General features: G+C 39.4%; 1 protein-coding gene across 2 annotated transcripts in view; it reads right to left on the bottom strand.

Annotated features, from left to right (window-relative positions):
- Positions 1-12,210, bottom strand: part of DOCK1 (dedicator of cytokinesis 1) — a 299,358-nt gene that overhangs the window by 34,557 nt on the left and 252,591 nt on the right. For both annotated transcript variants that reach the window (XM_026115844.2, XM_026115845.2), the window contains exons 40-44: positions 9,732-9,836; positions 5,397-5,538; positions 5,109-5,187; positions 4,105-4,189; positions 2,413-2,499 (exon numbers count right to left, since the gene is read on the bottom strand). In XM_026115844.2, coding sequence (XP_025971629.2) covers positions 2,413-2,499; positions 4,105-4,189; positions 5,109-5,187; positions 5,397-5,538; positions 9,732-9,836 — 498 coding nt within the window. The remainder of the gene's footprint in view (positions 1-2,412; positions 2,500-4,104; positions 4,190-5,108; positions 5,188-5,396; positions 5,539-9,731; positions 9,837-12,210) is intronic.

Here is a 12,210-nt window from a genome sequence, read left to right as displayed (position 1 = left end):
AGGGAGGGAAGGTAACAGGCCAAATGGTGCCGTTCGGTCTGCTCCGACCCGGCACCGGCTCGGGTGCTCGCGAGATGACTGCTCTGACAGCCAGAGCCGGACAAATCTATCTGAGACCCGATTCAGCATTTCATCCGTCAAGAACCGTTCGAGCTGTGTTGTGAACATCACATGCTAAATTTAGGACTCTTGTCATTTTTATTAACGGGTTGATAGCTATCCAATAATTTGTTGATGAACCATTGCTTTTAAAGCTCTTGAATATCTATAGAAATTAGCACTCATTGAGCTGACAGACATCCTTTTAACTTTTCTATGTCAGCAATCACGGCTTGCTTTCTCACTCTCCTTTCTTTTACCATTTGGACAATCCTCTCTCTTAGTTTTTTAAAAGCAGATGGAGGGTTGCAGTTTCCAGCCTACTATAAACTGTGCCTTGGACCTTGATGAAAGCCATTTATTACAAATTTCTATACTTGTAATTATGACCTTTCTTCCAAGTAGCTTGCTAACTCTGGGCACTAAACAATCTATTTATGGCAAAGAAAAAATTATACGTATTTGGAACACTTTAAAGATTAAACATCAAAACAAAGCATAGATTAGTAATTGCGCTTTTTAAAACTCACTAACTATAATTCAAAATCCAGCTTCTAATTCACTGGCTGACCTCAGCAAATTTTTCCTCTAAAATTGTTTGGGTCTAACCAATGCAAATTAGATTCAGAAAAATGCATGTACACAACAGATTCCTTGTAGATAATGAACCAACTGAAAAGGTTTAGCTACAATTGTGCAGAAATGATTACAATAATTTAAAAAAACAAACACATTTGAGGAAATGATGCGCATTTCTATTGCTTGTGTAACATAATACATTGCATTTATTAAATTACACAGGCCTCTCTTATCACTGATTTGCTACAATCTCACCTTTTCATTTAAAGGTGTTCTAGTTCCATCAATAGAACACAAAATGGTCACAGGTATTTTAATTCACTGTGTTTAGTAAAATAGCAATAATATTTGTATCCATAATCAAAGCTTAGCATTAGAGAGATGCAGACTCGGTGATCACGCTTCTAGCACTGCAGCTGACAGCAATCTTGAAGAAAGTCAATACCAATTTTGTAGTAACTATGCCAGAGCTAGGTCAAAAGTTATCCTTTGCTGTCTTCCCACATATTATTAAGTCCCCTTCTGGTATCATTTTTCAACTGTGTGACTAATATAATCCTTACTTACAAAAAGCTTATAGAAAGCACTCTCCCAGGATTTATGCACATTTCTGTGACAAGCATAGCGTTAAAGGTGCATGTATACAAATTGTTTGCATAAAGCAGCCTGTCAGGCTCTATTCTTAACTCCTAAGGAAAAGAGACTTTCATCAGATTTGCCAGCCCTTATAAACAACACTTTTGGCAATCAGGAAGATAAATACAATCTTCTCTATCAGGATTATATTGAAAACGCAAAATTCATTAAAAATCCAATGCGTTTTATACAGTTGTCTATTACTGTCAAATATCACATTCATATTCTGTTACTATAGATACCATAGTAATTTTCTGCATTACTTCTGTTCATCTAAATACAACTGTCCAACATAACCTCAATGGAGCAGTGAAAAAGGTTTTGATTAATCATATGCAAATTGTTCTTTCCCTTTAAAAATAAGTCTCACAAGGGAGATTTAAAGACTGCAGTAACAATGTTTTTATTGCTATTTAAAAATTATAGCTGCGTAAAAATAATTTAATCTTTAAGACATTTAATGGACATGTCTTATCTAAACAGTTTAAGCGGTACAACCACAGAAATGCGTATTTTTGAGTTAGTGAGGTTGCTAGGGTATATTTTGGCTAACTATGGAAAAGCAGCAACATAAAAAGAATCTTTAATCACAATTGATAAGTAGAGAAGAAATTCAGACACGTATGATGCAGCTGGTTTGTGGTATATTTTGCATAAATTACAATCAAAATACCTAAATTCTCTTTTCCAAAATGCAGATTGGTTTTTATACACTAGGGTTCTCCTGCTCTATCTCAGGTCCTCCTTCATTTCAGGCTTATGCCTAGCACCACCGGCTCTACAAGCTCACCTGCTGCAAGGTAGAAGTACTTCTTAAAAGTATTTCAAGCCCTTTATCGGAAATTGCCCTAAAGCTCTGGAAGACTCAGGCACGCTCTTTTTTTTGTACCAGGAGTGGAAGAGCATTACTTTAGCCACCCTCAGTCAATAATCTGCATCCGCAGCAAGCCAGCAAGTTTCCTTTGTGTTCGGATGTCAACTATAGCCGCATTGATTGGGTGTTCACTCAAGCACAGTTGTACAGAAATAGAAGTGCTCGCTAAGTGTATAAAAACCACGTTCTTTTATGCAATTTCAGTAAAGCAAAATTGATCTTACCATGAAAACTGATTTGACTTCAAACCACCTCAGAATCCCGGGCAGTTTATAGGCTGTCACGTAGATGGTTCTCTCAATCCACATATTCTGCAAACGTGACACAAACCTCACGTTATCAGACGGACGGCTTTTATCTTAAACACAGACCTAAACCACTGCAGCATCACAGACATTAAAAAGGAAGGTTCACGCGGAATCTCGGTTTGGAGAGACGACCGAATAGTGCTGATTTAAATCTGAGGGTGGTGTGGTGCATTGACACTGATACATCATCTAGCAGAGAAATGTTGCTCCCTTAATGAAAGGAGAACATTGGGTAAAAGACCCACCTGTTTCTACTGTACGGGCATTTTTCTAGTTTAACTTCCAGAGCTTTTAAGGACTATCTTCCATAAAACCACAACATTTGGACGTAAGAAAAAGCTTTTTTCCCATGAAGGCAGTCGAGCTGTGGGACAGGATCCCCGGAGAGGCCGTGCCATCTCCATCCGTGGAGGTTTCAAGACCCGACTGGATAAAAGCCCTGAGCAGCCGGCTGGACCGGACCCTCCTGAGGTCCCCTGCTGACCTTCAGGCCCCAGCCTGAATCATTCGGTGCTTCTGCGATGTAAACGACTGTGAACTGCAATGGCTTTATTTTCACATCCTTTTGCTGTTTTGAATTTAAGGATTGATGATTTAACATCGTTTAACATGATTTAACTTTTCTTCATCTCTGCATACTTGCTTCTTAACAGATGTCAAAAAAGTCTCTTGACCTGATTTTGTTAGGACTGGCATGTTAATAGTTCATCTTATTTATACGAGGCTTTTTTAAAACAGAATTGTTTATTCCATCTCCCAGCAACAGAAGATGAGTTTTCAGAATGATTTAGATATGCCTAAAGATTTTACCTGCACTCAAAATATATCATAAACTATAGTGGTCTGGTTTAGCACTCTGGCTTCAGGAAAAGGGGGTTTCCTACCTTCTCAGCAAAACCCCTCCAGATCAGCAAATCAGCCACTTTGATGTAACGGCCACCAAAAGAGGCCAGAGAAACGCAAGGACTCTCTGAATGAACACCCAAATTTTTGCTGCAGTAAATCAAATACTCAGCATTCATTAGGAACGGAGTTGATTAGGCCCCACTCCTACACAGAAAACTAAGTTCTTTGCTTAAGAAATGATGAATGAATTTAACATTTTAATTACTACTACTTTACTACTAACTGTTCCTACTAGAACCACCGTGAATAAAACGATGTCTATAAAAAAAAAGGTAATCAATTTTACGCAACCTGTTGTAAACATTTTGAGGAATACAACCTGTGCTCAAATGAGTTTTATTGACCATTAGAAGAAACATATGGAGAAGAAAAAGGATTGCTGCAAAAAGATTGGTTTTAGAAGATGCCTGACTAGAATCCTCATGGCAAGAGGTTTCAGCAGGAGACGTCTATATTTAAAAGCCTAATAGTGTTGAACTTCTTTCTCAAAACAGGTTTTCGCAAACTAAATATAGCTTTGTGCATTGTTTTTTTCACTGGCATAAAACAGAACATGATAAATTGCTTTTTTATCGAGCTTCTAGCAAGTACAATCACATTTAAACCTAGAATTCATTTTTAAATAACCAAAACAAAGAATGGTTGAGATTCTCCGAACAGAGGGGAATAAACAAAACCCAAAAGTACGCTTCTTTTATTTACCGCAAATTCATTATCTGGGTTTTTCTCTCCTTTTCGAACAGGGCGTGAATACTCAAACCGCTGGACTTCATTGACCCTATAGAAACTGAAAAAAAAAAAATCCCAGGAAAAGCATAATCAGTATCAAATATTTTCAGTTTAGGAATTGTCGCTAAACTCTATTTCTAGCAAAAAGTTTATGGATGAATATAAAATGCCTGTGGGATGAGCATTTTCCAGTGGGTTACATATGACCTCTACTAATAGGAAAAATACGTATGAACCATCAGTACGATCACTATGTTCCTGGGCTGCATGCTTACAGAGGAACATACAAAACCCACTTCCCCAAAACATAACCCAAATAAACAAGAGAACACCCACCTATCTGCAACAACATAACCTTTTCTAAATTATTTCAAAATATAACTTATCGTGCTTTAGAAATTTTTTAAGAATCATAAAAAAGAGCCTCCCACAATTTGTTTCTAATTTTCATTACCATTAGATTTTTGGTGATACTTTGCAGTTCCATCCCAGCTATAAAATTAAAGCGAGTATTAATTGAGCTAGTTCATTCTGCCAGTTTGTCTTGATGCCACATCACACACACACACAGAACTGACTTATTTTTAAGCTCCCAAAGCTGCTAATCTCATTGACAAAACAGTGCCCAAGCACTTGCACAAGTCAACTGAGGACAGCATTGGAGGCACTGCCCGAGGAGGGGCTACAAACTCCTCCTGCCACCGATCAAAATGTCCATATAACCATACTCTACCTTCCCTCACTTCTTATTATTTATTACCCAATAGCAACTACTAAACAGGGGGTCTCACGTTAAGGAATCAAGTCCCAACGCGCTCCTCCTCCCTACGGTTTCCTTTTGCATCCACATAGTATTTTCATCTATTGTTTATGGACAGCCTGGAAGAGCTGTTCACTATCTAACATCTGTTATACAAAGAACTAATTTAAATGTTAGAGGGGAGACTGATAAAATTGCAAAAGCCACCGAAACTCACCTCACGATTTGTTCTGACACTGGCTTGTGAAATTTAGGAGGTAAATCAAGTTTTGGCTTCACGGTAAAGCACTGAATATCTGAATCCAAGGGTTAAGAACTGAAAAAAGACAACTGCAACTACGCAAGAGAGACGTTTCAACCAGAGAGCGGATAAGAGAGTCCTAGAACAACCGGATCGACACACGGCACCGACGAAGGCACAAGGGCAGCAGTGCCCTGCTCCTGCGGCCACAGCCACCAGCCCGGGCGCGCGTGCGGGCTTCTGCACGCAGAAACACAAGGATACACTGGCCAGAGGAGTTTTTAATGTCGTCGCCGGGTGGAGATGTCGTTTTCATTTTTTCCGCGTTTGGAAACTGCGTTAGCAGCCTCGCTTCGAAGTCCTCGCGCCGTTCGTACTCCTTGCCCCGGTAGATGAACACCTTGTTCTGGAAACAAATGGGGAGGCAAAATCCTGTTAGCAGCATCCACAGCAACAAACTGGGATCCCTTAAACGCTGGTCCCAAGGATGTAAAGGAGATGTTTTACATTCCTAACGCTATGATATGATCGTTTACAAATATTTGACCCCAATTCCATAAAGCAGGAGGCATTTCGGTGACTCCAGCTCAGCACTGAGACCATGAAGCACGTGCTTACCTTCAAGCGTATGTGTAAGCCCAGCTCAACTCACCAGGATTGAAACACATGATTTAAAGGATCTATGGCACAGAGGCCCATGGAAAAAGTATTGAGACAAATTATACTGTCTATGAAATCCAAGATCTCCTTAAAGCCCTCTAATCCATCTTCCAAAGTAAGAATGCAAGTAAATAAACAGAACCAGGCGCCCTCTCTGCGTGTACTGAAACGGTACTGACACGAGCAAGTGAGAGTAGCAGAGATAGTTATACACGTGAGACGAGGTCAGCTTTAGTAGAGGTCCAAAGATACCGACTTTTTGGGGAAAGACTTGTACGCTGTGGACTTCACATTAGTCTATTAGTTTTGCCAGAGTACCGTTGTCTGAACACAGTATAACTTTCAGATTATTAAATATATTGTATTTCTATGTATTGATTTCTTCTGCTAACAATAAAGAAAACTATGATATATTTTATAGAGTCCATGTATGTACTGAACACATTAAATTCTAAAGAAAATATGCATATTTGTAAACTGACCAAACAAAGTAAAGTAGGTTTTGACATGGATGCAAGACCTGAGTCTGAATATGCTTAACCTTAAGTTTATTATTCAGCTCAGAATGAACACCTGGTGAGAAAATTATATAGCATTTATTACAAAAAAAGTGTTAGGAATTCAGGTAAAAAAGATGAAATGATTTACCTTTACCTATCAGGTTTAGTTCTGCAATGCTGTCTGTTAAAACTAAAAATAGATAAAAACAATACTCTATCTGAAAAAAGATATGAAGGGCAAATGTCTAGGAGGTGTATTATAATTCACAGGGAGAATTACAATAGGAGAAAAAAGCTTGTATGGAGAATTTACTCATTCAGCAAGGCACTTAATAGCCAAATTTTAAGAGTTTTTCTCGCTCATTTATTACAAACTGATGAATCCTCAAGCCTACGGTAAAACATAAGTTTTCCTGCACTTACAAAAAAATTTTTCAGTTGTGATGAGAAAAAGCAGTTCAATACTAATACAGCAGATTAACGCTATTCTGTATCATATCCCTTGGACTATACAGTTTAACACAGAGCTCCAGCTGGAAAACTGCATGTTGTACTGTGCACTTTTGCTGCACATAAATGCATGGTTGGGGTGGGAGCTGCAACCAGCTACCCCACAGCCCCTGCACCCAGACGCTCGCGGCAGCCCGCTGCGTCTCCTGCGGTCCCAGGATGATCACGCTCTCGGCAGCGGCTCTACCTCACTGGACGTCTACCACGTCTGGAGAGGGTAAGATGCCCTCTGCTACGAGTGACCAGACGTGAGCCAAATTTCATGATGAATCACAGCCGCAATACGCTCTGTAAAGTTACCCGCGATTTTATCACGCATTGTGTTACATAGTCTTGAAGACAGCTGTTAATGCAAACCTTCTCTACAGGAGTAGCCTAAAATATTAATTCAATTATTTTCCAGAGAATCAGGTTGGTTGAGCTCAACAATGACTCCTTCCTACCTGAAAATAAATATTTTTTTTGCCTGGTAAAACCTAAGAGACAATTAAGATTTTAAAGAAGTCTTAATAAACTTTTCTTATTTAATGTACCGTAAAGAAACGTCTTTGTTCTTTGATGCTTGATAAAAGAATGTTTCATGTACAATACTTGACATGTACTTCAAACGTGACAGTAATGCTTAGCTTTCCGCATCATCATCTCTTTAGCATCAGTCTCTTGATTCAAAAACCACCGTAGCTTGCACACCATCACGGATCCACGTCTGTTACTAACATATGGCTCTGTCAATTTGCAGAATTGCATTTCACGAGCTTTAGGGCAGATCTGGGTGCTGATCATGCTCCTACTCCACCGAATAGTCACATTCTCTTTGGCAAGAGTTGCCTGGCCATAATTTGGAGACCACACAGAGTGGGCGAACATATCAGAGCTTATCTCCAAATTTTTGTTTAATAGTTTGCACACAAGGGATGCTCCAAAATACAGTCTTAGCCTGGCAGAAACTGCCCAGGGTCAGTTCTATTCATTTCAGCTCAGGGGAACTGATAATTAGTTGTGCTTACTGGGACGTATAAACGGCATAACTATACCTGTAATGCAGCACCCCAGAAGGTATGAAAAGCCATGTGCATCTGCTTCTTCATGGGATAACTCAAGAACTTCTACTTCTTCAACATGATCTTTTGTTAGTTTGTGAAAAAGGACTCATATGTGATACGAAAAACTTCATTACATAGCTTACCTCTATATTTCCTCCCTGTTCCCCGTCTTGACCAAGATTCTGGATGACCCTTCACTGTTTGCTGATAGGATTACATAGACATTTTCTCCACTGCTGGTCTTTGTGACCTTCAGCTATGCTCATGAAAGGAATGCTTGGGGTGCACCTCTTGGTGACCGTATTGGATTTTCCCAGTCAACATTAAACACTGGATCCATCTACCCCTCTCCCTCTGCTTTCATTTACTTATTAGCATGAACTGTAGTTCTGAATATACAGAACAGGGGCACATCCCACAAACTCTTGTGAATGCCCTTCATACTTTGGTCTAGCTTAATTCCAATCACAACACAGACCAACGTGCAGGGGATGCGTCCAGTTCTGCTGCCACTCCACTGGAGCTCTGGAGTAGCCTTGTTTATTTTTCAGAGTAATCCATTTGAGGCTGGATCTAATGGGAAAACAATACTCCTCTAATGCCCTATTTATTTGAAGAGCAGTAGACTTCTTCCAAATGAACTCCTGATTACTTGGAGTAAATATTATATTTCTTGGGGTTTTTTGCAAGCCTTTCCCTTCTTTTCTGAAAACATTTTAAGTTTCTGTGTGAATATCTGATCATAACGTTTCCATGAGGGAGGATCATTCTAAGACAACTCTATTCTGAAATCATCATGGTTTTTTCTTTACTTTGCACACTTTTAATACATCATAAATATATCTAAAGGAACCAGCTGACCACAAGCAAACTGATAAAACCAGCTTAATCAGTATTCACTGGATCTACCCGTTGAGCCAGACTTTAGCATTTGCCTGGGCTTACCCTTGGTATTTATTATGGCATAATATGTGAGTGTTAAAAAGGAATTATTCAGTTATATTCAGGAATTCATCTCTTCAACAAGTATTTCCAGGAGGAAACCCACTAGCAGCCCCTGAGACTGAATCTCCGAGTCTTCTGGAGCAAAAGTAATCTTATTCTTCTGTCTCTTGAACTGCCTTAATCTACTGGAACTCCTCCACAGGGGTTTGGAGAGAGATTCTTCCTAAACTGAAAATCCTCAGCTTTTAAGATAGATATGAGCAACAGAGCAGCTAAATAGCTAACATATTATTTCCATGTCACTGACTACCAAATAGAGGACATAGTCCAGAGACTCATGATACAGATGGAATTTAGATGTTTAAGTGCCCCAGCTAACCACTAGCTCAACTCTGTAACAATCCCAGTACCAGCGGAAGAAATCTAAAACATTACTAGACTTCCATTGCTGTCATCAGCTAAGTGACCTATGTTTCAAATAGACGCATGACTCACGAAAATTTAGGATAAAAGACTGCATTTAAAGATAACATGCAGGTCTCCTGTGTGTCACAACTCCTTTAAGGGGTCAACATGCAAAAAAACTTGCCAACAGCACGTAGAGAAAAGCAGTGGTAGTATACAAAGCTGACGCCGTGACATCCAACTTCCATTTTAGAGACTGTGCTGGGAAGGACACTCACCTGAAAACACGACCACATACAGAAAGACTTCTCTACTGTTCATATCTCCCTGTCAGGCAAAAATGTCACCATTTCACATGGTGCTGGTTATAACCTTGTTTCACAGACTGGATCCAGAGCTAAAACACAACCACTATAGGTAAAGGAATGTCAGACAGACTGTAAATAACATACTGGTATCGGTGATTTCTTCACACGGAGTGAAGTTTCCAAAGCAAGAGACCTGGCTATCATCTGTGGAGAAAGGAGAACACTTACTCTTATGAACGTGGGAAATCCCTGGCCGTAGTATCCAACAGCAAAATAATCTGGTTTAGGTCTTATCACTTTCACAATGTTTTCATAGAACTGGGCTTGCTTTCGCTGAAAAATAAATAGAAGAAACACATTTAATGACTCAGACTTTAAAGCAGATTTCCTAAGCTTAAATTAGAGCTGAAATTCTAAGGTGACAGACGCCTCTTTCTTGCCCCTTTTTGTTCACTTTTCTAACAGATATTAACTCATATTTTGAAATATTAGACTCTGCATCCATTCTTTTCACGCTCATCTTGGTGAACCTCCGTATTTAATCCCGAGCTCTTGAGGAAGCTGCAGAAATCGCCAGGCAGCCTCAGCTCCCAGGGACGACAGTGCTGCTGCCCCAAGCACTGCGACTCCGTCACCAGGCGCGACCGGCGACACAGGCGGCACGCAGAGATGCAGGAGCTAAGATGCTATCAACTGCTCAGTGCTAAAGTTAGTTCATCTCCATGGTACTGACTTCTCAGTTTTCAGCTGTTGCATTTCGTTACATTTTTCTAGTATTTCCAGTCCATATTTACAACTGTTTATTTGTATATGGAAAGCGTGCAGTTGAAAATGGCAGAAAAATATAACTTTTGGAATAAATACACACATGTGAGACACCATCTGTTTTCACAGTGGAATCCTTTATCTCAAATGATGAAATAATAACAAATGTACAGCTTTAAACGATCTGTTCATTAACTTATGTTTAGCCTATTACGCTCTGTACGAGAACGAATTCCGATTTGGGGGCAGCTTTATTACTGCTCCCATATGACAGATAACAGTAAACGGCAAGAAGACTACAAAGACCCAGATCTGCCATATATATCTCAGTTCACCTGTAGCAAAACTATTTTGTCCTTTGTGAATTGTCTCAGAGTCTAATATTTAATATTGCTTTAACAAAAGAGACGATAGGGAGAACAGGGAGAAAGAAAAAACTTCTTATTTTATTGTGGGGAAAAAAGAGAGCTAGAATGCACCAGTGAGAAGAGCCTGCGGGATACGTGAGACTGGAAACTGCATTTTGATCTTTCCCATATCATGGGTCAATGTCCAAGGCACTATGGTATTAACCATTGATATGGCTCTCCCTCAGTTTCTCTTGTGAAATAAGCAGGTAAACTCAGTTCTTTGACAACTATGAGAAGTGCGAGCTCTACATTTCCCACGTTAGAAATGGGCAAACTTCCTTTACACAGGCCAGTGAGCTAAATCGGGTTTATACCACTGCATCTTCTGAAATTATCTCACTTAATGTAAATAATGGCATATTTAGTGCATGAGAGAAAAGGAAAAAAAATCCATAACTCAACGTTTTTAGCCATCATCTACAGTGTATGAAGTGCAAATTCAAGCTTCTGCTCCAAAGAATGAATAAAGTGTGATAAAGAACAGTTGCCTCAGTGACAAAAGCTTTTCGTATTTCCATTTGTAAGCGTAAAGATGATGGAAAATTAACAGGAAGGGACTCAGACGTGAGCTGTCTATTGGTGAATGATCATATCTGACGCATGACAATAATTTCTAGCTGAAGAAGAACGTTTCTATTGCAAGGCAGCATATTCGATACTGAACGCAGCATCCGGGGCTCTGTGGACAGCAGCACAGCCAGCAGACCAGCGAAGGCTCTTCTTGAATAATATAGCACCTACACAATGCTCTATCTGTACATCCTTTACAGCCTGGAGCAAAAAGCAACGTGAAACCAGGCTCCAGACGCATTGGCTAGGCAAACAAATACAGTTAACCAAAAATAGTTAAAATGCCTGTTTACCAGAAAACGAGGACCATCAAGAAGTGATACAACAAAAGAGAAGGGCCTGTAAAGGACTAAAGAAACCATAAAATTGGGAAGGGTGAGATTTACCTTTTTTCTCCAACAAATGCTTTCACCATGTTAGTGTCCAGCTAAAAATGACCAGGATAAAGTGGAGAAACAATCAAAAAGCTAAGGAAGAAGTACTCTGGTGAGTGCAAAGGGGAAAAAAATGAGAACAAAACTATCAAAAATCTGAAAGCCAAAAATCTTCTGAAACAAAACTGGATGTACCAACTTGTGTGAAAACAGTTGAGAAGATCGGAGTGAAAGTGGCAGCTGCCATTTATCTCTTTGGAGCAGAGCAAGAGAAAAAAGGGCGCAGGCATAATGAATGGGTAACATCAGGGAAAAAGAACTAGCTCGAGATGTGAGTGTTTGGGGATTATTCATATCTAAAAAAAGAAATGTGAATGTGGAAAGACACTTCAAAGAGAATGGGGACTTTTCATGCTCCCATCTATATTTAAATGCCAGATTTCCTTTTATACCCCAAATAAATCAGCTCAACATGATCACAAACTTTTTCGTCCAGGTTAAAAACATATATATCAATATATCCTTTTCAGACACATCAGTGGTAGTCAATTTATCAGCATTTGTCCAAAAAAGCCAAACTAAGCATCT

This window comes from Dromaius novaehollandiae, chromosome 6, assembly GCF_036370855.1.
Source record: "Dromaius novaehollandiae isolate bDroNov1 chromosome 6, bDroNov1.hap1, whole genome shotgun sequence".
Lineage (NCBI taxonomy): Eukaryota > Metazoa > Chordata > Aves > Casuariiformes > Dromaiidae > Dromaius > Dromaius novaehollandiae.
Note: the sequence above shows the minus strand (reverse complement) of the source record. Positions and strands in the feature narration are given on the sequence as shown.